The sequence below is a fragment of the Podarcis bocagei genome, assembly GCF_964188305.1.
Source record: "Podarcis bocagei genome assembly, chromosome: 18".
NCBI lineage: Eukaryota > Metazoa > Chordata > Lepidosauria > Squamata > Lacertidae > Podarcis > Podarcis bocagei.
The window spans coordinates 9,129,799-9,155,908 of NC_138144.1; the positions used below are offsets into that span (position 1 = coordinate 9,129,799).

Genomic DNA, 26,110 nt, shown 5'->3' on the forward strand with positions numbered 1-26,110 from the left:
AGATAACCCCACCCAGCGATTTCATGTAGATGTTCAACAATGTGGAACATAGGACTGAGCCCTGCGGAACCCCACATTCAAGGTTCCCAGCGCTGAAAAGTAACACCGTCTGGGAATGACCATCCAAGTAGGACTGGAACCACCACCACCATCTGGTGTGCGGCCACATGCTCCAAAACCTTGCTCAGCAAAGGGAGATTAGCAACACTTATTTCCCTAATCAAGTGGTGCATGGATTTTAGGAAATAGGTCAAATAAATAGATAAATACATATTAATAAATACTTGATAAAGAATAACAAAGCTGCTAGAATGCTAGCCTGGCTTCTGCACAGACAATTTGTTTATGAGTAGAGAAGTTTCTGCTCAAAGACGAGGAGCAAGTTGGCTCCATGTGCAACAGAAGCTCCCCTTCTGCAGAAAATGTCAAAGGGGAAGGGAGAGCCTAAGGCTCAGAGCAACCTTTCTCCCCTCCACCAACCCCAGAGAGCTTCCCTCTGTTGGAGAAGCCTTTCAAAGAAGTGGTGGAAATTCACTTGAAGTTGCTTTAAAACCACCAACGTGCTACTTCCCTTCAGGGGAGAACCAGAAGGGAGCGGCAGGAATCAAATCCATCCAAAGTGGCCTACTAGAAGAAGAAGAGTTTGGATTTGATATCCCGCTTTATCACTACCCTAAGGAGTCTCAAAGCGGCTCACAATCTCCTTTTCCTTCCTTCCCCACAACAAACACTCTGTGAGGTGAGTGAGACTTAGAGACTTCAGAGAAGTGTGACTGGCCCAAGGTCACCCAGCAGCTGCAGGTGGAGGAGCGGGGAAGCGAACCCGGTTCACCAGATTACGAGTCCACCGCTCTTAACCACTACACCACACTGGCTCTCTAAAGCATCCCTAACAGATAGCCATCCAAACTCTGCTTAAAAACCTCCAAGGAAGGAGTGTCGATGGTCGGATCCAGATGCAGGCCTCTTCTTTGGTCCTTGGAAGCAAAGTTCAGGCCAAACTTCCAATTCCCCAAAACACCTTTTGACTTTTCTCCATCATGTTTTTCTCCAGCTCTGCACCTGCTGCCAGAGCCATTCAAGACTTCGGAAAGTTAGTGTCATGAAACTTATTCCACTTGGAATAATCAAAATTATAGTCATCTCATCTTCTGAAAGCTCAGGAGATATTTCTGGAGATTGCATGAGCCTCGGAAAGCAACAACAGCATGACAATATTAATTGCGCTGTGTCTGGGAAAGAAAAAGTTAGTGCAGAGAATATTTCCTGTGTTGGAGACAGACTGAGACAAGCTGTAGAACTGGCGAAAGAGGAGTGTGCCTGCCTTGTGCTTCCTAGCTCTGAAGGTAGAGTTGAAAACCACCCAGATTGGGAAAGCCCAGGCAGTCTGGCCTTGCAAGACTCTTTGGGTTCTTCTGCGTTGTCTTCTTAGCGGGAGGAGACAGAGCCAGAATGAGATCCCTGCTCCGTCTGTTGCTGCTTCTGCTGCTCATGATGCCCTTTGGAGTCTGCGGGAACCACAAGGCGAAATGCCCCTTGAATCTGGTCAGGGATCAAACGGATGCTCGCAATTACTACCGGCCGGGACACTTTCTCATCAGTGGGATCATATCTCCAAAATACTTTAAGGAAACTCCATACGTCTTTTCTCAGACACCCTTCGCCAGGATTGAACAGTATGTACTTCACAGTTTCATGGTTCTCCAGTCCTTCTAGTGGTTCTTATTTATCAAGGAAATAGCTCCTTTCTCAGGGCTGGGGAGCCAAGGGCTGATGTTGCAGGACCTGACCATTGGTCTTGCTGGCTGGGGGTGATGGGCGCTGGGGGGGTCCAGTAAAAGATTCCACACACACCTCTCCTATTTCAATGTTCTCTGGGTCTTCCTTAGTGAAACACTCTCCTACCTTTGATTCTGTGTTGCTTTCAGTAGAATGCAAGGATGCCAATGAATCTGATAAGGGATCAAAAGGATGCAATGTATTTCCTCACCTGCAGGATGCCAAGGCTCAAAGGCTTTATTCAATATTATTTCATTTGGACAATTTAGCATCTGTCGTCAAGGAATCTTAGTTTTACAAATGGATTTTTAAGACCCTCTGCGTGACGTTTAGTGGCTGATTTAAAAAAAATAGAAGTGTCTTAAGTAACTCTTGAGGGACGCGGGTGACACTGTGGGTTAAACCACACAGCCTAGGACTTGCCGATCAGAAGGTCGGTGGTTCGTATCCCTGCCACGGGGTGAGCTCCTGTTGCTCGGTCCCTGCTCCTGCCTACCTAGCAGTTCGAAAGCACGTCAGCGTGCAAGTAGATAAATAGGTACCGCTCTGGCGGGAAGGTAAACGGCGTTTCCATGTGCTGCTCTGGTTCGCCAGAAGTGGCTTAGTCCTGCTGGCCACATGACCTGGAAGCTGTATGCCGGCTCCCTCGGCCAGTAAAGCGAGATGAGCGCCGCAACCCCAGAGTCAGCCACGACTGGACCTAATGGTCAGGGGTCCCTTTACCTTTAAGTAACTTTTGAAAATGGTTAGATTTTTATGGGTGAAGAGCAGGGATGATATGCTTCAAATAAAATGATTATATGGAAAAATACAGACCAGGGGGTGTCCTCATTGGTGTAGTGGCTGATCCAGAATTTTAACACACACTCAAACCTGCAAGCCACAAGTCCTCATTTGTAACTAAAAGAGGACTAAGGTATTTGGTGCTTCTCCTCCTTCAATAAAATTGTCTCTTATTCTAGCCCCTTGGAAAAAGCCAAAGACCACTGCAGCAAAAGCAGCCTTTGCAGCAGTTTCCCAGTATATCACAAATTTTGAGGGGCGCCTTCATTTCTTACTCATAGAACCGCAGTAGAAAAGAATCATAGAGTTGTAGAGATGGAAGGGACCTGGAGGAATCTCACCTGAAGCATCCATGACACATGGTCACCTTCGGAGGGAGTCTGTTCCACTGTTAAACAGCTCTGTGTGCTGTTTGCATCAAAGCAGAGATTTCCAAATTTTTGTTCTATGCTAGAAAGCAAAAGGTTTGATATTAATGCAATAGGATAAATAAATACTAATCTTTGTGGATAATATAACATCCCCACCCACATTCATATGAATATACATTTCACTCTTTTTAAAGGATTCATTTATTGCAGGGAGGCAAATAGGTCCTACTGGTACATGTTGTCTTTTCTGCTCACCATCCAAGAGATCAACCAGGATCTCAGTCTCTTACCCAACATCACCCTGGGCTACAACATCTATGAGAACCATTTCGATGCAAGGATGACTTCGGATGCCATGCTAGAGCTGCTTGCAGGCAGTGGATGCAATATTCCCAATTATCACTGTGGAGAACAGAATCACCTGCTGGCTGTTCTTGAAAGAGGCAATACTGTCATCTCAAGAGTGATTTCAGCCTTGTCAGGCATCTACAAAATCCCACAGGTAAGTAGTGGGAGAGCATGGAAGCACAGAGAATTTCAACTGCGTAAAATACTACTTTCTCTTTGGATAGGTCAAGCAGGGATATTTTTAAAAATGGGGAAATCCTGAGCTATGGATCCTACATCCCTTTTTCAAAACGGAGCCTTCACCAACTTGTCACCTCCAGATGTTTCAGACTAAAACTCCCATCAGCCTCAGCCAGCAGTGATTTAGATAGATATCAGTCATTTCAGATAATTAAATACCATATTTTTCGCTCTATAACACGCACCTGACCATAACACGCACATCGTTTTTAGAGGAGGAAAACAAGGGAAAAAACATTCTGAATGAAACAGTGGATGTATCATTTTTGTGCTTCATGCTGTGGCCACAGACATGTGATCTGATGGTGAATTTGGGCTGACCCAATGCAAAGATCCTGAGGATCCATGTGGATCCATGCTTTTTAACCACATTTTTTCACCATTGCAGCCCCAGGCAACAGTGGGTGCATGATTTTTTTTGGGGGGGCAGGCTGTAGCCATGGACATGCTATGTGCTCTGATGGTGAATTTGGGGTGACCCAGTGCAAAAATCCTGAGGAGCCATGTGGATCCATGCTTTTTAACCACATTTTAAGTGGGGAGGGAAGGAAAAACACAGAAGGGCTAAGAATGCAGGAGTGGGGTATAACGGGAGGGAGGAAAGGAAGGCAAAAGTTTCCCCCACGCACCCACCCAAGCCAGCCAGCCCTCTCTCTCTCTCTCTCTCTCTCTCTCTCTCTCTCTCTCTCTCTCTCTCTCTCTCTCCCACCTGCATGTTTTCAGCAGCACCGGAGCACAGAGAGGAAGGAACGGCACTCTGCTTTTCCCCTCTTCTTGCCTGGAGGGGAGGGGCTTTCCCTGCTCTTTGTTCCGTTTCAGCAAACACAGCAAAGAAACAGAGAAGGGGGGCAGTAAGACCCTGAGGCAGAATGCAGGAAAGCAGCCGCTTCCTCTTTTCAGGTTTCCCTTCTCCGTGAAGCGCGATTTGATTTTTGCCTAATTTTTCGGCTCCAGGGACCACACATTCGCTCAATAACACGCACAGGCATTTCCCCTTCCTTTTTAGGAGAAAAAATCTGCATGTTATAGAGAGAAAAATACGGTATCTGTTATGCTGAAAGTAAAATAAATTGCTGATCTTTTGCTTTCCTTCCTAGATCAGTTATGGCTTCACTGCCCAGGTTCTTGAAGGTACAACCCTGTTCCCTTTTGTCTACCGGATGACTCCCAAAGAGGAAAGTCAGTACCAGGGGATTGTTGAATTGCTCCTGTATTTTGGATGGACGTGGATTGGCCTCTGCACTCCAGACAATGACAGTGGAGAAAGATTTGAGAGCGCTGTGAAACCTCTGATGCTCAGCAAAGGGATCTGCATTGCTTTATCAAAAAGAGTACCAGAAAAAGATCTATATCAATTTATCAGGCCTGGGGAACCTTTTTCCCTGTGGAGACAAGTTGGGGTATTTGTTTCCTATATAACCAATGCACTGGGTATCGCAATACTCATGGTAATCAACAATATCTATGAGAAGGAAATAGGGGTGAAAGTCTGGATCACAACAGCTTTGCTAGAAAACAGAATTGGCTTTTCCCTCCCTTCAAATTACTTCCAGCACCTCCATGGTTCTCTGTCCTTTGCAATTCAGACTGGAATAAGGAGCAGCAAAGGTGGCAAATATAAATTGCAGACCAATCTTGAGGATTATTTGAATCAAGCATTTCAGTGTTCATATTCAAAGCACCTGTTGTCCGTGAAAGGCAGGATAAGATGCAGAGAGGAGGAGAAACTGCAGCCATTGCCCCAAGGGGGGCGTGAGAGAGTCCTGTCTTATGACAGCTATGGCACTTACATCCATGTTCAGGCTGTGGCTCAGGCCTTGCATGCTTCGCTTTCCTCGAGATCCCAGAGGAGGCTGATGGTGGAGGAAGGAGAGCAATGGGGACCCCAAAGGCTACAGCCGTGGCAGGTATTTCCTTCCCCCTTTTGCAACCTGCAGTCCACACAGATGCTGATCTTGACTGGGGATAGACCTGTAAAATATCATAGTTACTATTAGTATTAATAATAGTAGCATACCGCCCAACATTTCTCTGATGAAAATAGAAACATCCCATTCCATAATGATAATCTTTCTGTTTATAGCCAGTGCTTTTTTCAGGTGGGAACTCGCTGGAACTCAATTCTGGCCCCTCTCAGGTGGGTGCCATTGCCATTGTAAGAAGGAGGTGTTCATGGTGAGTTCTGGCACCTTCTTTTCTAGAAAAATAGCACTGTTTATACATCTTCTTCAGTTGCCTCAGCACTCTGGGCAGCTCCCAACATAAAGAAATTCAAATATTAAACATTTAAAAATTCCTGATATAGGATTGAACGGCTTGTGGGCTGAAAATCTCCACATCCACCAGAATTTCTCCAATGAATATACGGACATTCTAAGGAAAAGTGGGGAATTTCGGGATCAAATGCAAAACTGTCTCTAATTCAGGGACATCCCTGGAAAATTGGGGCACTTGCAGGGTCTGTAGTAAGAGAAATGGCTGAATGGGAATTCCAGTCTACATGAGATACACGTAGGCCCCAAATCAGAAGAGGTTGAAGTGAGTAGGACTGAGATATCCATCTTGGCTTCAAGCTTTCTCAGTGCTGGTGTTTTCCCCTGTGATTCCAGCTCCACCCTTTCTTGAGAGAAATCCGGTGTCTGAATACTTCCAGAGGCAGGCTGTGCTTGGATGAGAACTGGCAGTTGCCAGCGGACTTTGATATTGTCAACTGGGTGATGTCTCCCAATAAGTCTCGTTACGATGTGAAAATTGGGAATATAAGGAGAGAGACGTCTGCTGGCATAAAGTTCACCATTAACCCAGAAGCTATTGAGTGGCCCAAGAAATTCAACAAGGTAAGGGGAATCACAGAGAGGGGAGGCTAGGAGATCCTGAATATATTTTTCCTTGAACAACTGCTGCAAAATGACTATATCAGGTTGATCAATGATGTCTTGACCGTCCAATAACAGCTGCAACCTCCACTCCTTCTTTCCACAGCAGCTGAGATAGGAGGGGAATTTGGGGTGCTCAGAGAAAGGATAGAGCCCAGAGGTCCTTAGAAAAGACACTATCTATTTCCAAACCAGACTGAGAATTTAAGAATTCTGGACAGAATGTTTAACCGAATGGACTACGTAGAAGAAAAGGGAAAACACCTAGTAAAAGTGAACAATTGGGTTTTCATACATGCAGAAGGATGGAAAGCAATTTATTTTAGAAATGATAATTACTGATTTATTATGGATTTTTTTAATTTGTGTACTCAGTTCACTTGTAGATGTTGCAAATGTTAAACTATTGTACGTGCAGAAACTAAGAAGTGCACAGTTGTTGGTGAAGGATGATAAGTTTTTTTTAAAAACCCTATTGTAATATAAGGTTAATGTTAAGGGATGGCATATGAACTAAACCTTGCATGCCTCAAGAACAGAGTGAGGGAAACCACTATTTGGAAAAGTAATATTAAATGTGTCTTAATTAGCGGTTGAGAGATTATCAGAATCCTGAAATTTGGGGAAATCACATGTCAGACCCATTGTCATTTGCTTTGAAGTTTTTTTAAGAAGGGAAGCAGGTAAATGGAGGAGAGGAAACAGAGTTCTGTGGTGCAAACCTCAGTTGTCCTGAACTAATTATGAAGAACAAGATATTTTGGTCGCCCCAATGGTCAGTGGGGGGGTTGAAAGGACCCTAATGAGGGGTCAAAGGCTGCAGTCCAGAGATCTGTTTGAATTCACTCTATGTGTAAATTAAGGTAAAGGTAAGGGGACCCCTGACCATTAGGTCCAGTCGTGGCCGACTCTGGGGTTGCGGTGCTCACCTCGCTTTATTGGCTGAGGGAACCGGCGTACAGCTTCTGGGTCATGTGGGCAGCATGACTAAGCCGCTTCTGGCGAACCAGAGCAGCGCATGGAAACACCGTTTACCTTCTCGCTGGAACGGTACCTATGTATCTACTTGCACTTTGACTTGCTTTCGAACTGCTAGGTTGGCAGGAGCAGGGACCGAGCAACGGGTGCTCACCCCGTCGTGGGGATTCAAACCGCCGACCTTCTGATCAGCAAGTTCAAGGCTCTGTGGTTTAACCCACAGTGCCACCAACGTCCCTATGAGTGAATTACATACCCACAAATACTCCTCACTGTTCCTCTTTTTTGCACCTTCTTGTCTTTCTGGTTAGGCCGTACCTCGTTCCAGGTGTACAGAAATATGTCGACCTGGATATGCCAAGGTGGTTCTACAAGGAAAGCCTATTTGCTGCTATGCTTGTGCTCGGTGTGCGGAAGGGACCTTCTCCACTCGGGAAGGTGGGTGATTCCAAGGGGGAAGAAATTCCTGGAGAGAGTAAACACAGGACAGAAATTCAGTCTCATACACTTTTTGTGAGAATTCTGCAGACATTGTGGAATGTGGCTCCTTCCTCAACTTCTTTAGGATTACATCCTGGAAGAGAATTGAAAGGAATGATCATAAGGAAGAAATCTCTAGTATTTCTTCAAATCGTAATCAAGTTCAGATCATTAGGGATACAGATAGGTAGCCGTGTTGGTCTGCCATAGTCAAAAAAATAATAATTCTTCCAGTAGCACCTTAAAGACCAACTAAGTTAGTTCTTGGTATGAGCTTTCGTGTGCATGCACACTTCTTCAGATACACTAAAACAGAAGTTGCCAGATCCTTCTATATAGTGAGGACACATCCTTCTATATAGTGAGAAGGTGGGGAGGGGTATTACTCAGAAGGGTGGTGGGAATGGGAGATTGGCAGATAGCTGAGATGAGTCTGTTGACGACTCTTAACGACTGCAGTAGGTCTTACAGGAAAAGGCAAGGGGTGAGAAGGTGAAAAGTGGCTTAGTCATGTATAATGAGATAAGAATCCAGCCTGCAATAAACCCAGATGCAAACTTTGCTGCCACATACACCCGGACAACACCATTACTGGCCCCAACAACATCACACATACCATCTCGGGACTATTTAATTGCTCATCGTCTAACATTGCCAACAGTGTCCTTCAGCTCTCTATATTGGACAAACAGGCCAAACCTTACGCCAAAGAATAAACGGACATAAATCTGACATCAAGAATCACAAAACAGAGAAACCAGTAGGAGGACACTTCAATCTCCCAGGACATTCTATACAAGATCTCAAAGTAGCTGTTTTACTACAAAGGAATTTCAGAAATAGACTGGAAAGAGCTGCTGAATTGCAACTCATTACCAAACTTAAAACCATGGAGAGACCTGGTCTGAACAAAGACATTGGATTCTTATCTTATTATACATGACTAAGCCACTTTTCACCTTCTCACCCCTTGCCTTTTCCTGTAAGACCTATTGCAGTCGTTAAGAGTCGTCAACAGACTCATCTCAGCTATCTGCCAATCTCCCATTCCCACCACCCTTCTAAGTAATACCCCTCCCCACCTTCTCACTATATAGAAGGATCTGGCAACTTCTGTTTCAGTGTATCTGAAGAAGTGTGTATGCACACGAAAGCTCATACCAAGAACTAACTTAGTTGGTCTTTAAGGTGCTACTGGAAGGAATCATTAGGGATGTAAGTGATGCTACAGCTATTCTTTTTCTCTTCCCCAGATGCAGAACATTGCACCAAATGCTCAGAAGATCAGTATCCAAACAAGGACAGAGATCAATGTGTCCCCAAGATTATCATCTTCCTGACTTACGGAGAATATTTGGGAATTGTTTTAGCTTCCGTTGCCCTCTTCTTGTCCTTAACAGCAGGCATTGTGTTGGGAATCTTCATTAAATACAAGGAAACTCCCATAGTCAAAGCCAACAACCGGGACCTCTCCTACATCCTGCTCGTCTCCCTCCTGCTTTCCTTTCTGTCCTCCTTCCTCTTCATCGGGCGCCCAAGGAAAGAGACCTGCCTTCTCCGACAAACGGCCTTCAGCATCATCTTCTCAGCTGCTGTTTCTTCTGTCTTGGCAAAGACCATCACGGTGGTGCTGGCCTTCCTGGCCACAAAGCCCGGGAACAGGGTGAGGAGATGGCTGGGCAAGAGTCTGGCCAACTCCATTGTCATCTCCTGTTCCGGGGGGCAAGTTCTCATCTGCACCATCTGGCTGGGCTCTTCTCCCCCATTCCCAGAGCCCGACATGCACTCCCAGGTGGAAGAGATCATCCTGCAATGCAACGAAGGGTCTGTGGCCATGTTCTACGTTGCCCTCGGCTACCTGGGCTTCTTGGCTGCCACCTGCTTCACGGTGGCTTTCCTAGCCAGGAAGCTGCCTGGCTCCTTCAACGAAGCCAAGCTGATCACCTTCAGCATGCTGGTCTTCTGCAGTGTTTGGGTGTCTTTTGTGCCCCCCTACCTGAGCACCAAGGGCAAGTACATGGTGGCCGTGCAGATCTTCTCTATGTTGGCCTCCAGTGCTGGGCTTCTGGGCTGCATCTTCCTTCCCAAGTGTTACGTTATTGTGCTGAGGCCTGATCTGAACACAAAGGAGCACCTGACAACAAGGAATTAAGGGGCATCTGATTCTTAAAATAGTCCATGTTCATGATGTCTAGAAGTGCATAAAGGAAACATAGCTACTCATCAATGTTGCTTATTCTCCATCTCTGAAAGAGATTGTGTTCATTCTTAGCTTAGGTTTTAGGAAGTCCTGTTGCCATGAACAGTAAGATGGGAGGAAATGTTTTGCTACCTTGCTTTGCCAAGGACTACAGTGAGTCCTGGTCTACTGCCCTTAGTTTGTAACCTATGATCTTTTAATAATTTTGTGTTTTGGGGATTTATATTTATCTCACAACAAGATAGGCTGGAGGGAGAGAGGAGTTAGGTTTTTGAGTCTGTTTCCTTTGTCATGACTACCTATTAACCATATCAATTCTAATATTCAGCAATACTGTTTGGTTATGCCAGTTCTATGTATTCAATTTTCTATGCTCCATTTCCCGCATTTATGCGCTATCATTCATAATCTGATGTCAGGGAACTGACATCGGAGCAAGAGGCGAAGGGGAGGCTCCCAGATGATGCTGGCGAAGGACCCAGCAGCAGGGGGAGAAACAGCTCAGTAGAGGGGGAAGCCAATCAGCGCAACACCAGGGATAAAGGGAGCCAGACGGGGGAAGTGGAGAGAGGGCTCCAGGACTCTTCACTGGACATCAGTGAGGAGAGCCCAGGTCCTCCGCTACCCACACCTACCCTGCGCAGAAGACTCCCGCACAGTGAGAGGAGGAGGAGACTGGGTGTCAAACAACTTTTATGTTGGAAGAGGTTCAAGAAACGCCCACTGACGGATTCTGCCAGTGACTGAGGCAGCCACCATGAGAAGGATCTGTGCAGTCAGAAAGTTTAAACAAGGCAAATTAACCGAGAAAGGCACCAGTTTACGAACAAGTAACTCATACCCATTACAGCTCACTTCACATCATTTCATTCTCCTAAGCTTTGTATATCAATAAACTGAGAAATTCATTTAAGACAGCTTCCGTAGTCTGTTGGTTTAATTTCTGTATTGTGTAAGCTCTGCTCCCTGATCCAAAGAGTAGCAACTGACCTTAGCCAAGCCGTGACTGGTATCCAATGAATTTTATTGCACTGGCCAGGGTTAGGGGCGGGCGAGGCAAGCGGGAAGAGAGGGGAGAGGGAACTCCGGCGCTCACGGGAGTGGCAGGCCGCCTACGCCAATCTGGGCGAGTCATTGTGAAAGGGGCGGGGAGAGTAGAGCTGGGGAAGGCAATGGGTCACGAAAGTCAGCAGTGGAAACAGAGAGAGGTGGGGCGGGGTTTAGTGGGGAGTGACCACGCCCACTAGGCAGGGCAAGGCAAAGCTAGGAGGAGCCTCTGGCTTGACTTATTTCATTATTACTAATATTAATTAGTAATGAAATATTTATTTGGGGGAATGTATATTATATTATATTATATTATATTATATTATATTATATTATATTATATTATATTATATTATATTATATTATATTATATTATATTATATTATATTATATTATATTATATTATATTATATTATATTATATTATATTATATTATATTATATTATATTATATTATATTATATTATATTATATTATATTATATTATATTATATTATATTATACAGGGTGAATCATAATGAAGTATACAGTTTCAATACCCTATAAAAAATAATATAATATATCTCATGTTACCTGTGACAGAATTGTAGGGGAATGTTTAACTTTTTTTAGAAACAATCACAGATATTCTATGTGTGCACCCTTTGTCACACATCACACATCACAATCGAAAATGCCGTTGCACAACAAACTCCATTTTGCTCAATTCATTTTTTAAAAAATAATATTTATTAATTTTCCAACAGTTTAAACACATTACTAAAAAAAAGACAATACAATACAAAAACACATAAAACTAACAAAACAAAAACAAAACCCATTTAAAACACATCAAACAATTTCATTATCTTATCTTTCATTCACTTATTTCCACGACCTCCTCACACCTCCCTTTTTGTATTCCACTTCTATTAATTGTTTCAGCAATTCCGTTCCATCTTCCTCTGTTTTCTATCCTTTAATTATCCTAACACATTCTAACCTTATTTTTTCCTTTAACACTCTATTAATCTATTTATACTTAATTCCTTATAACATTTCTAATAAAGCCATATAACTTCATTCCAACATTTTCCTAACATTCATTAATTTTACAGTATTTCTGTCAATAGTCTTTAAACTTTTTCCAGTCTTCTTCCACCGACTCGGGTTTTGCCAGTCATTTCCGCCAGTTCCATATAGTCCATCAACTTCATCGGCCATCCTTCTTGGGTGGGTGAATCTTGTATCTTCCAATACTTCGCAATGAGTATTCTTGCTGCTGTTGTTGCATACATAAAAATAACAAAGAAAAAGAGGTTCTGTCCTTCTTTGGCACCAATTGGCCGACCATGCCCAGGAGAAAGGCCTCTGGTTTCTTCAGGAAGGTATATTTAAATACCTTTTTCATTTCGTTATATATTGTCTCCCAGAATGTCTTAATCCTTGGGCATGTCCACCAAAGGTGAAAGAATCTATTCTTCTCTTTTCTCCCTCCTCTTCCAGGTCTGAAGGCCCTCACAAATCTAAACTCTTCTTGACCCAAGTCCACATTCCAAAAGTCAGCAAATTCCTGTGTAAGAAAGTCTGTCAAACTTTTCTCCAATTCCGGTAGGGCTCTAATCCTCAGATTCCTCTGTTTTCCTTTACATTCAATCATAGCAATTGTCAACTTATGTTCATCAAGTTGCCTCTGCAGGGCTGGGACTCTCTCTCTCTCCAATTGTGTTACTTTACATTCCGCAGCAACGGCTTTCTCCCTGGCTTCCTCCGCAGTCTGCCGTATCAAAATAGATTCCTGTATCAATTTCTGGATGGTCTCTGTATTGGTATTCACCTTTTGTCCCAGATTATTTATACTTTCTGTATTTAAGTCAATTTTAGTAGTTGTGGCATCCACTTTCACATTTGTCACATCATCAGTTCTGTCACATTTTCCACCAATACTTTCGTTCTACCTTTATTTAGTTTAAAACCTGCTACTTCTCCAAACTTGAGAATCTGTTCAAGACCCTTGGTTTACTAGCCATGGGGTCTTCTACAGTTACCACATGGTCATCTGCAAATGCCTTGAGTTTATATGCTTTGTAACCTACAATTGGGACGCGGGTGGCGCTGTGGGTTAAACCAGAGAGCCTAGGACTTGCCGATCAGAAGGTCGGTGGTTCAAATCCCCGCAACGGGGTAAGCTCCCGTTGTTCGGTCCCTGCTCCTGCCAACCTAGCAGTTCGAAAGCACGTCAAAGTGCAAGTAGATAAATAGGTACCGCTCCGGCGGGAAGGTAAACAGCGTTTCCGTGCGCTGCTCTAGTTCGCCAGAAGCGGCTTAGTCATGCTGGCCACATGACCCGGAAGCTATACGCCAGCTCCCTCGGCGAATAAAGCGAGATGAGCGCCGCAACCCTAGAGTTGGTCATGACTGGACCTAATGGTCAGGGGTCCCTTTACCTTTAACCTACTGTTATCCCTTTTATTTCTTCATCTGATCTTCTACTTCTGACCAGGGTCTCTAAAACTAAAATAATAATGGTGACTGGGAATATCCCGCTCTTGTCCCTTTCATTATTTTGAATTTTTCTGTTATTACATTATTTACTATCATCATAGCCTGTTAGTCAGAATAAATTGAGTCAATTCCTGTAAGTAAAGTGGTACCTCGGGTTACAGACGCTTCAGGTTAAACAATGTGGGGGGGGAGAAGAAGAAGGAGGAGGAGGAGAAGGAGAAAAAGAAAATTTTATTTATATCCCGCCCTCCCTAGCCGAAGCCGGGCTAAGAGCGGCTACGAATAAAAGTAACACAGAATTCTAAAATCAATTCATTCTAAAATCAATTCAAAATCAAATTAATGGCAACCATTGGGCTACAGTTCTGTGGGGATGACCAAAGGAGGGGGTCCGACTGTGCCCTGGCTGAACAGCTCCGTCTTGCAGGCCCTGCGGAAAGATGTCAAGTCCCGCAGGGCCCTGGTCTCTTGGGACAGAGCGTTCCACCAGATCGGGGCCACAGCCGAAAAAGCCCTGGCTCTGGTTGAGGCCAGCCTAACCTCCCTGTGGCCCGGGACCTCCGAGATGTTTTTGTTTGAAGACCATAAGGTCCTCCATGGGACATACCAGGAGAGGTGGTCCCGTAGATACGAGGGACCTAGGCCCTGTAGGGCTTTAAAGGTTAAGCCAGCATCTTAACCTTATCCTACATATTATTATTATTCAACTACCAGATTTTTAGAAGACATCTGAAGGCAGCCCTGTTTAGGGAAGCTTTTAATGTTTGATGTATTACAGTATTTTAAGATTTTTTTGGAAGCTGCCCAGAGTGGCTGGGGAAGCCCAGCCAGATGGGCGGGGTATAAATTATTATTATTACTACTACTACTATTATTATCCTGTACTCCACCGGGAGCCAGTGCCCTGTGGATAGGATCGAGCCCTGTAAACCCCACATTCAAGGCTCCCGGAGCTGAAAAGCGTTCCCCAACTAACACCGTCTGGAAACGACGTCAGACCGAAACTGACGCGCAGCGTAAACTACTAATGCAGAGTTTTTAATTGACTTTACTGAGTTAAAATAAACTTCTTCCTAAACAACATGGTTCCAAAGAGTTTGACGGAGATTCCACACTGCTCACAACTGAGGCAGACTGACTCTGACTGAAACCTGACAGAGAAGGCAGAGACACAATGGCTGCCCAGTCCCAGGCCAGAGTGACTCCGCAGTCAGCAGTCCGGCCTGGAGAAGAGGACTCGGCCCAAAGGACGGCGCAGTCCCAGCACTTCCCAGCCTGCTGGGTTGCTTCTTTGTCCCATGGCCTAAACCCCACTTGAAACGGAGCCAGAAAACCAGTTTCTTTCCAAAGCGCCTGGATCTGGTCTGCGGCCGCTCGCTCCAGAACATTCCTCAGGAAAGGGAGATGAGAAACTGGCCGGTGGTTCGTGAGGTTTTCTGAATGCAACCACAACAGCCAGGACTTTATACACCCGGAAGTGGAAAGAAGGAGAATTCCCCACCAAGGAGGAATGGCTGATGAAGCTGGTGGAAGATGCGGAAAGGGAGAAATTCCCTGCGAAACTAAGAGGACATAAGGAAGAATGGAGACCATTGTTATATTATCTGTCATACTAACATCCAGACATGAAGTCAAAGGCAGGATTTGAAATATAAGCAGAGGATTACTGATATACGACTTCGGGGCTTAGATAACTTAAACATGTTTTTTAAAACAGGTGATAAAAAGGAGTAATAAAACAAACATCAAGAGAGGTGGGGAGTCAAGAAGCAATTATGTATTTAGTTGTTTTTTAAAAAACTCTGGTAGGTAGACAATAATAATAATAATAATTTTATTTATATCCCGCCCTCCCCAGCCGAAGCCGGGCTCAGGGCGGCTAACAACAATAAAACAGTACAAAAGTACAGCACAAGCAACACTCTAAAATCATTCATTATAAAATTAAGTGTTTTGGAATATCTATGGAGACTTAATAATTTTTTTTTTAAAAAAATAAATTTAATAAATATAGCATCCAGCCAGATTCTTAGGAAGCTGATACAATTTCAGTCCGTTTTGTTATTTTCACTTTTTTAATGTTCTGAAGTAACTTTGTAAACTTTTTTCTGAATGTCCTGCTTATCTTAAAATAAATTGCTTTAGGGGTTATTGGCCTAATCAAGTACTGCTGGATGTTATGAATCAGATTAAATAAGTAAATAAATAAATAAGAATAAATAAATAGATAAAGAATAATAAAGTTGCTAGAATACTAGCCTGGCTTGTGCACAGACAATTTGTTTCTGAGTAGAGAAGTTTCTGCTCAAAGACGAGGAGCAAGTTGGCTCCATGTGCAACAGAAGCTCCCCTTCCCCAGAACATGTCAAAGGGGAAGGGAGAGTCAAAAGTTCAGAGCAACATTTCTCCCCTCCACCAAATCCAGAGAGCTTCCCTCTGTTGGAGAAGCCTTTCAAAGATGGGGTGGAAATTCACTTGAAGTGGCTTCGAAGCCACGAAGGCGCTACTTCCCTTCAGGGGGAGAACCAGAAGAGAGCGGCAGGAATCAAGCAGCCCAGACCCACCCAAAGCGGCCAGAGGGTGGGCTTGAGAAATCCCTCCCCATCGCAGGCTCCACCAGTCTCTGTCTCTAGCAGCCGCCAAGAAACAAGATCCCACCACCATGTATCCCGCTGACAGTACTGAGGATGGCATTTCTCAGCATTCTCCATTGATTGATTTTTATTTATTCATATTTATTCCTTTATTTATTGATGTACTGAACCTATATATCGCCCTACCCCTGGAGGTCTCAAGGCGGTGCAATATATAAAACCACAACATATATAATCAAAATAAAAACAACCCCACATTTTAAAAGGGCTTAGGATGCCTGGGATACAAGGCTGAGACTCCTTCATCTGGCTGTTGTCCATCCCTGACTCTCCCACCTCTTCTTAAAACCTCCAATGAATCATAGAATGGGAGACTTGGAAAGGGACCCCAAGGTCCTCTAGTCAAACCCTCTGCAATGCAGGAATCCCAGCTGAAGAATCCCAACAGATGGCCATCCAACCTCTGCTTAAGAACCTCCAAGGAAGGAGAGTCCATGGTTGGATCCAGCTCCTTCTTTGGTGCTTGTGAGCAAAGTTCAGGCCAAACTTCCAACTTCCAAGCACACCCCTTGACTTCTGTCCAACATGTTTTTCTCCAGTTCTGCACCTGCCGCTTGAGCCATTCAAGACTCCAGAAAGTTATTGTGCTGAAACTTATTCCACTTGGAATAATCAAAATTATAGTCATCTCATCTTCTGAAAGCTCAGGAGATATTTCTGGGGGTAGCACAAGCCTTGGAAAGCAACAACAGCATGGCAATATTAATTGCGCTGTGACTGGGAAAGAAAAAGTCGGTGCAAAGAATATTTCCTGTGTTGGAGACAGACTGAGTCAAGATGCAGAGCTGGCGAAAGAGGGGTGTGCCTGCCTTGCGGTTCCTAGCTCCGAAGGTAGAGTTGAAAACCACCCAGATTGGGAAAGCCCAGGCAGTCTGGCCTTGCAAGAGTCTTTGGGTTCTTCAGCTTGGCCTCCTTGGCAGGTAAGAGGAGAAGGAGGAGGCAGAGCCAGAATGAGATCCCTGCTCCTTCTGTTGCTGCTTCTGCTGCTCATGATACCCTTTGGAGTCTGCGGGAACCACAAGGCGAAATGTCCCTTGAATCTCGTCAGGGATGAAACGGATGCTCGCAATTACTACCGGCCTGGACACTTCCTCATCAGTGGGATCATATCTCCAAAACACCATCTTAAGACAATGCCATACATCTTTACTCAGACACCCTTCATCAGGAGTGAAGTGTATGTAAAATCATATGCGGATGGGTTTCACGGTCCTCCAGTCCTTGTAATGGTTGAAATAGGAAAGAGCCCCTATCTCAGGGCTGGGGAGCCAAGGGCTGATGTTGCAGGACTACCCTGCCCTGATCATTGGTCTTGCTGGCTGGGGGTGATGGGAGCTGGGGGGGTCCAGTAAAAAACCTCTCTTATTTCCTTCTTCCCTCTGTCTTTCTAAGTAAAACAATCCTGTTCCTATGTGTCTGTGTTGCTTTTAATAGAATGCAAGGATGCCAGTGAATCTGGTCAGGGTTCAAAAAGATGCACTGAATTTCCCCACCTGCAGGATGCAATGAAACTCAGGCAATTTCCAAGGCTAAAATGTTTCATTCAATATTATTCCATTTGGACAATTCATAAACTGTCATTAAGGAATGCTACAATTTTGCAAATGGAATTTTAAGAGCCTCTTGGGGACCTTTGGTAGCTGAAGAGCAGGAAAGATGTGATTTAATTGAAAGGATAAATAAAATAATATGTCAGGGGAATTCCTTGTAAGTGGACTTAGATCTCTAAAATGTGAAAAGTAATTAATCCTTTTTTGACCACACACAACTGGCCTCATTTCAAAGTATTGAGGTGTTTGAAGTTTCTTCCTAAGCCAGAGGGTGGCATGAAACTCAAGCAATTTCCAAGCTGCTATGATTATTTTATGTTTATTCTATTTGGGTCATTTGTGAACAACCTTATCACAGTTCTCTTTACACAATGCAACGGGAGACCTACAGCCCATCATGGGGAAACGTGTCTCAGCTACATTAAAGGTTTTCTCCTCCAATCCCAGCACTTTCCCCTTTCTGTCATTTTTTTTAAAAAAATTAGAAGCGTTTTAAGAAACTCCTGAAAATGGCTGGATTTTTATGGGCGAAGAACAGGAGTGATATGCTGCAAATAAAATGATTATGTAAAATAATACAGACCAGGGGGTGTCCTCATTGGTGGAGTCAGTGATCCAAAATATGGGCAAAATTATAAATTTTACCACACACTCAAACCTGAAAGCCACCAGGCCTCATTTGTAACTAAAAGGGGACTGAGGTATTTGGTGCTTCCCCTCCTTCAATAAAATTGTCTCTTATCTACCTGTAGTCTTGCCCCTTGGAGGGCGCCAAATATCACTGCAGCAAAAGCAGCCTATGGAGCAGCTTCCCCGTATATCTCAAATTTTGAGGGCCGCCTTCATTTCCTACTCATAGAACCACAGTAGAAAAGAATCACAGAGTTGTAGAGATGGAAGGGACCTGGAGGAATCTCACCTGAAGCGTCCATGACACATGGTCACCTTCGGAGGGAGTCTGTTCCACTGTTAAACAGCTCTGTGTGCTGTTTGAATTATAGCTCCTGTCATGGAGCAGCAGTCTCCAAATTTTTGTGGATAAATGAATGAATGAATGAATGAATGAATGAATGAATGAATGAATGAATGAATGAATAATATACTAATATCTGTGGATCATATAATGTTTCCTTCCTCCCATTAATATGAATATCAGTTTCACTCTTTTTAAAGGATTCATTTATTGCAGGGAGTTAACTAGGTTCGTCTGGTACATGTTGTCTTTCCTGTCCACCATCCAAGAGATCAACCAGGATCTCAGCCTCTTACCCAACATCACCCTGGGCTACAACATCTATGAGAACTATTTAGATGCAAAGATGACTTCAGACGCCATGCTAGAGCTGCTTGCAGGCAGTGGATGCAATATTCCCAATTATCACTGTGGAGAACAGAATCCCCTGCTGGCTGTTCTTGAAAGAGGCAAGACTGTCATCTCAAAAGTGATTTCAGCCTTGTCAGGCATCTACAAAACCCCACAGGTAAGTAGTGGGAGAGCATGGAAGCACAGAGAATTTCAACTACATAAAATTCTACTTTCTTTCTGGAGAGGTCAAGTGGGGATATTTTTCAAAATGGGAAAATCCTGAGCTATGGTCCAACATCCCTTTTTCAAAACTGAGCCTTCACCAACTTGTCACCTCCAGATGTTTCAGACTAAAACTCCCATCAGCCTCAGCCAGCAGAGATTTAGATGTCAGTCATTTCAGATAATTAAATATCTGTTATGCTGAAAGTAAAATAAATTGCTGATCTTTTGCTTTCCTTGCTAGATCAGTTATGGCTTCACTGCCCAGTTTCTCGAAGGTAAAACCCTCTTCCCTTTTGTCTACCGGATGACTCCCAAAGAGGAAAGTCAGTACCAGGGGATTGTTGAGTTGCTCCTGCATTTTGGATGGACGTGGATTGGCCTCTTCACTCTAGACAATGACAGTGGAGAAAGATTTGTGAGCGCTGTGAAACCTCTGATGCTCAGCAAAGGGATCTGCATTGCTTTATCAAAAAGAGTACCAGAAAGTTATTTTGATGAATTTATAACACCTGGGGAACCATTTTTCCTATGGAGACAAGTTGGGGTATTTGTTTCCTATATAACCAATGCACATGTTATCATAATACTCATGGCAATAAACCATGTCTATGAGAAGGAAATAGGCGCGAAAGTCTGGATCACAACAGCTTTGCTAGAAATCAGAACTGGCTTTTACATCCCTCCAATCTTATTCCAGCACCTCCATGGTTCTCTGTTCTTTGCAATTGAGACTGGAATAAGGAGCAGCAAAGGTGGCAAATATAAATTGCAGGCCAATCTTGTGGATTATTTCAATCAAGCATTTCAGTGTTCATATTCAAAGCATCAGTTGTCCGTGAAAGGCAGGATAAGATGCAGAGAGGAGGAGAAACTGCAGCCATTGCCCCAAGGGGAGCATGAGATAGTCCTGTCTGATGACAGCTATGGCACTTACATCAATGTTCAGGCTGTGGCTCAGGCCTTGCATGCTTCGCTTTCCTCGAGATCCCAGAGGAGGCTGATGGTGGAGGAAGGAGAGCAATGGGGACCCGAAAGGCTACAGCCGTGGCAGGTATTTCCTTCCCCCTTTTGCAAACTGCAGACCACACAGATGCTGATCTTGACTGGGGATAAACCTGTAAAATATCATAGTTACTATTACTAATAGTAGCTTACCTTCCAACATGTCTCTGATGAAAATAGGGATGTCCCATCCCATAACGATCCTTTTGCGATTTATACCCAGGGCTTTCTTCAGGGGGAACTCGCTGGAACTCAGCTCCAGCACCTCTCAACTGGGTGCCATTTGGACCTTTGGAGGGTCTGTAGTGATAATATTAGTATTATTCTGTTTATATATCAACTTTCTTCTGAAGATCAGAGGGTGGTTTGCAGAATAAAAATACAAAATGAGAATAGAAAAAGCAAACGAAAGAAAGAAAACAAGCAAACCAAAAGCACATTAAAATGCCCAGAGATGGTTTTATCCACCCAAATCCTGGTTACAGAATAACTTTCTCGCCTGGCACCTAAAGATTTGTCACAAAGGTGTCTAGGGAGCCTCTCTGGGAGAACATCCCCCAAGCGAGGAGCCACCACAGAAAAGTCCTGTTGTCGTGCTGCCACCCTCCAGATATCTCTACTTTTAAAATATTTTTTATTTAAGTTTTTTTTCGGTTTCTTTCCAAGCTCCTGTATAGTTATTCTTAAAAATATTTATGTTTGTAGCTGTTATCCATACTCCTAAATATTAAACTTTCTTCTCAATCATCAGTTCTGTCACATTTTCCACCAATACTTTCGTTCTACCTTTATTTAGTTTAAAACCTGCTACTTCTCCAAACTTGAGAATCTGTTCAAGACCTTGGTTGGCTAGCCATGGGGTCTTCTACAGTTACCACATAGTCATCTGCAAATGCCTTGAGTTTATATGCTTTGTAACCTACTGTTGGGACGCGGGTGGCGCTGTGGGTTAAACGACAGAGCCTAGGACTTGCAGATCAGAAGGTTGGCGGTTCAAATCCCCGTGACGGAGTCAGCTCCCATTGCTCGGTCCCTGCTCCTGCCAACCTAGCAATTCGAAAGCGCGTCAAAGTGCAAGTAAATAAATAGGTACCACTCCGGTGGGAAGGTAAACGGCGTTTCCATGCGCTGCTCTGGTTCGCCAGAAGTAGCTTAGTCCTGCTGGCCACATGACCTGGAAGCTGTACGCCGGCTCCCTCGGCCAATAAAGCGATATGAGCGCCGCAACCCCAGAGTTGGCCGCGACTGGACCTAATGGTCAGGGGTCCCTTTACCTTTACCTTTAACCTATGTTATCCCTTTTATTTCTTCATCTGATCTTCTACTTCTGGCCAGGGTCTCTAAAACGAAAATAATTATGGTGACGGAGGATATCCCTGTCTTGTCCCTTTCATTATTTTGAATTTTTCTGTTATTACGTTGTTTACTATCATCATAGCCTGTTAGTCAGAATAAACTGAGTCAATTCCTCTAAGTACAGTGGTACCTCGGGTTACAGACGCTTCAGGTTACAGACTCTGGCAACCCAGAAATAGTACCTGGGGTTAAGAACTTTGCTTCAGGATGAGAGCAGAAATCGCGCAGCGGCAGCGTAAGGCCCCACTAGCTAAAGTGGTACCTCAGGTTAAGAACAGTGTCAGGTTAAGAATGGACCTCCAGAACAATTTAAGTTCTTAACCTGAGGTGCCACTGTAATGACTCTCTGAATTTCATCATCTCTTTCATGGACTTCGTAGAAGTCCATGAAAAAATGGTCAAAGTCCTTCTCTGCGTCTATAAAAATCAACACTGCTTGCTTATCATTTCTAACCTCCAGATATTCTATTATATCAATTATATTCCTTATATTCTCCTTCATCTGGCGGCCTGGCAAAAAACCAGCCTGGTCCTGATGAATTAAATCCATTAATAGCACTTTCATGTCGTTTGCCAATAGATCTGCAAACAGTTTATAGTCATTATTTAATAGAGAAATCAGCCTATCATTTTTGACTGATAATAGATCTGTATCTTTTTTCAGAATCAGCGTAATCTAAGTATCTTAAATCTTTTAGTGGTTGTGCCAAATAATCTTGTAATTTCTTATAGTACTTTGCTGATAGCCCACCTCGCCCTGGTGTTTTCCCCATTTTGGCTTGATTAATTGCCTGTTGTAGCTTCCCAGTTTCTTAATGCTGGCGCTTTCCCCTGCCATTCCAGCTTCACCCTTTCTTGAGAGAAATCCGGTGTCTGAATACTTCCAGGGGCAGACTGTGCTTGGATGAGAACTGGGAGCTGCCAGCGGACTTCAATATTATGAACTGGGCGATCTATCCCAATAAGTCTCGTGCCCTTGTGGAAATTGGGAATATAAGGAGAGGAGCATCTGCTGGCATAAAGTTCACCATTAACCCAGAAGCCATTGAGTGGAACAGGAAATTCAATAAGGTATGGGGGATAATTGGGGGAGGGGGCTAGGAGATCCTGATTGTGCTCTTCCTTGAACAACCACTGCAGAATGACCATGTCAGGTTGACTGTCCAGTAACAACTGGAACCAGCACTCCTTCTTTCTATAGCAGCTGAGATAGGAGGGGAATTTGGGATGCTCAAATAAAGGATATTGACCTTTCATACATGCAGAAGGATGAAAAGTAATTTATTTTACATATGATAATTACAGATTTATTGTATATTTTTTTAAATTTGTAAGTAAGCTCACTTGTATTAAATTTGTCTCAATTTGTGGTTGATGTGGTGAAATTTGGAAAATGAATTAAGGCAATTTGGCAAAAAAAAACCCCAAAACCCAACTTTCCTTTCAGTTGGGCATTGAACAGCAAAGCGCTTTCTCTCTCTCTCTCTGACACACACAAACACGAGAATGAACCGTGTGAGAGATTATTCGAATCCTGAAATTTGGGGGAATCACATGTCAGACCCATTGTCATTTGCTTAGAAGTTCTTTTAAGAAGGGAAACAGGTAAATGGAGAAGAGGAAACAGATTTCTGTGGCTCAAACCTCAGCTGTACTGAACTCAATTTAAAGCACAAGATATTCCGGTCACCCCAATGGTCAGCGGGGGGTTGAAAGGACCCTGATGAGGGGTCAAGGCTGCATTCCAGAGATCATGTTCTGCAGCTAAAGAGAACTGACCGCATTAAGGGAATGGGGAGATGGCAGGCAACTGGGGATCTTGGCTGCTGGAAACGGCAACTGGGATCTCTCAGGATTCCCTGCCAGACAGACCCCTCCCCAACCTCTATGTGATTGATGTAGAGCTGTGATGATTTCCTGAATGATTCATTGGGGGCCACAACTGCAAATCTTGGGGTAGATCAGGGTTCCCCAAACTTGGGTCCCCAGCTGTCTTTGGACTACAGCTCCCATCATCCTGACCTTGCAAGACCAGTTGTCAGGGATCACCACCATGCTATAGAGATCGCGTTGAGTGAATTACATACACACAAATACTCCTAACTGTTCCTCTTTGTTGCACCTTCTTGTCTTTCTGGTTAGGCCGTACCTCGTTCCAGGTGTACAGAAAGATGTCGACCTGGATATGCCAAGGTGGTCCTAGAAGGAAAGCCCATTTGCTGCTATGCTTGTGCTCAGTGTGCAGAAGGGACCTTCTCCACTCGGGAAGGTGGGTGATTCCAAGGGGGAAGAAATTCCTGGAGAGAGTAAACACAGGACAGAAATTCAGTCTCACACACTTATGTGAGAATTCTGCAGACATAGGGGAATGGGAATCCTTCCTCGACTTCCTTAGTATTAATCACCTTTATTACATCCAGGAAGTGAGTTGATAGGAATGACCATAAGGAAGAAATATCTGGGGTGCAAACTGGGCAGCTGTGAGAGGAATGTCCGCAAAGCATTCCTTTTTGATTTTTTAGACCAAGCCACACAAAAAGGAAATAATGTTGACACTTATCAAAAATAATGGATAGACGATGAAAAGCAGCAAATTGCCATCAGCAAAAGCACAATAAAAATAAATACTTCATGTTAAAATTATTACAATATAATCTATGGACCGTTTTGATCTCACTGGTATGAACATTGCATGGAAGCAATGTCTGCATTTTAAAGGTTCAGACAAAGAGGAATAGGCAGGATCCAAACAATGCAGTTAACAGAAGTGGAGTGGTCACTGCCTCTCAGTTGATCCTAGATCACAATGTTAATCGAGCACAGATCATTAGGGATGTAAGTGATGCTACAGCCACTCTTTTTCTCTTCCCCAGATGCAGAACATTGCACCAAATGCCCAGAAGATCACCATTCAAACAAGGACAGAGATCAATGTGTCCCCAAGATTACCATTTTCCTGACTTATGGAGAATATTTGGGAATTGTTTTAGCTTCTCTTGTCCTATTCTTGTCCTTAACAGCAGGCATTGTGTTGGGAATCTTCATTAAATACAAGGAAACTCCCATTGTCAAAGCCAACAACCGGGACCTCTCCTACATCCTCCTCGTCTCCCTCCTGCTTTCCTTTCTGTCCTCCTTCCTCTTCATCGGGCACCCAAGGAAAGAGACCTGCCTTCTCCGACAAACGGCCTTCGGCATCATCTTCTCAGTTGCTGTTTCTTCTGTCTTGGCAAAGACCATCACGGTGGTGCTGGCCTTCCTGGCCACAAAGCCCGGGAACAGGGTGAGGAGATGGCTGGGCAAGAGTCTGGCCAACTCCATTGTCATCTCCTCTTCTGGGGGGCAAGTTCTCATCTGCACCATCTGGCTGGGCTCTTCTCCCCCATTCCCAGAGTCCGACATGCGCTCCCAGGTGGAAGAGACCATCCTGCAATGCAACGAAGGGTCTGTGGCCATGTTCTACGTTGCCCTCGGCTACCTGGGCTTCTTGGCTGCCACCTGCTTCACGGTGGCTTTCCTAGCCAGGAAGCTGCCCGGCTCCTTCAACGAAGCCAAGCTGATCACCTTCAGCATGCTGGTCTTCTGCAGTGTTTGGGTGTCTTTTGTGCCCACCTACCTGAGCACCAAGGGCAAGTACATGGTGGCCGTGCAGATCTTCTCTATGTTGGCCTCCAGTGCTGGGCTTCTGGGCTGCATCTTCCTTCCCAAGTGCTACATTATTGTGCTGAGGCCTGATCTGAACACAAAGGAGCACCTGACAACAAGGAATTAAGGGGACATCTGATTCTTAAAATAGTCCATGTTCCCTATGTCCAGAAGTGCATAAAGGAAACACACCTGCTCATCCATGTTCTTCCTTCTCCCCGTCTGAAAGAGATTATGTTCCTTCTTAGCCCAGGTTTTGTGTAGTCCTGTTGACATGAACAGTAAGATGGGTGGAAATCTTTTGTATGCTGAGTCATCTACAAGTGCACTTCATCTCATTTCGTTCTCCTAAATTTTGTATATCAATAAACTGAGAAATTCATTAAAGACATCTTCCGTAGTCTGTTGGTTTAATTTCTGTATCGCTTAAGCTCTGCTCCCTGTTCCAAAGAGTAGCAGCTGACCTTAGCCAAGCCTTGACTGAAAAGCGGTTTTATGTAGATGTTAAACAATGTGGGAATAGGATTCAGCCCTGTGGAACCCCACATTCAAGGCTCCCGGAGCTGAAAAACATTCCCCAAGTAACACTGTCTGGAAATGACCATCCAAGTAGGACTGGAACCACCACAAAGCGCTGCCACCCACCCCTCGCTCGGAGAGTCACTCCAGAAGGATACCATGGTCAATGGTACCGAAAGCCAGTGAGAAGTCGAGAAGAATTATCAGGGACATGCTTCTCTCTCTCAACAGAGGTCACCATACTGGACGACCAAAGCAGTTTCTGTGC

At 44.1% G+C, this 26,110-nt stretch overlaps 3 protein-coding genes across 3 annotated transcripts in view; all 3 read left to right on the forward strand.

The window, feature by feature from the left end:
* Nucleotides 1-26,110, forward strand: part of LOC308577398 (vomeronasal type-2 receptor 26-like) — a gene marked incomplete at its 3' end in the record, with an annotated part of 74,467 nt that overhangs the window by 32,757 nt on the left and 15,600 nt on the right. The window lies entirely within an intron of this gene.
* On the forward strand, nucleotides 1,433-10,014 carry LOC308577743 (vomeronasal type-2 receptor 26-like). Its single transcript, XM_081178169.1, has 6 exons — nucleotides 1,433-1,676; nucleotides 3,144-3,435; nucleotides 4,619-5,428; nucleotides 6,131-6,358; nucleotides 7,687-7,813; nucleotides 9,109-10,014. Exons 1-6 carry the CDS (start codon nucleotides 1,453-1,455, stop codon nucleotides 10,005-10,007), a joined length of 2,580 nt encoding a protein of 859 aa, XP_081034295.1. The 5' UTR covers nucleotides 1,433-1,452; the 3' UTR covers nucleotides 10,008-10,014.
* On the forward strand, nucleotides 17,732-25,450 carry LOC308577397 (vomeronasal type-2 receptor 26-like; the record flags this gene model as incomplete). The annotated part of the gene is made up of 4 exons (XM_081177512.1): nucleotides 17,732-20,371; nucleotides 22,522-22,749; nucleotides 23,821-23,947; nucleotides 24,552-25,450. The coding sequence occupies exons 1-4, from the start codon at nucleotides 19,625-19,627 to the stop codon at nucleotides 25,448-25,450; spliced, it is 2,001 nt and encodes a 666-aa protein (XP_081033638.1). The 5' UTR covers nucleotides 17,732-19,624.

Excerpts from the sequence above, each read along its gene's own strand:
- LOC308577743 (XM_081178169.1), top strand. The coding sequence starts at position 1,453 with ATGAGATCCCTGCTCCGTCTGTTGCTGCTTCTGCTGCTCATGATGCCC. Across the intron at positions 5,429-6,130 it reads AAAGGCTACAGCCGTGGCAG|CTCCACCCTTTCTTGAGAGA; the intron begins GTATTTCCTTCC and ends CTGTGATTCCAG. Across the intron at positions 6,359-7,686 it reads GGCCCAAGAAATTCAACAAG|GCCGTACCTCGTTCCAGGTG; the intron begins GTAAGGGGAATC and ends CTTTCTGGTTAG.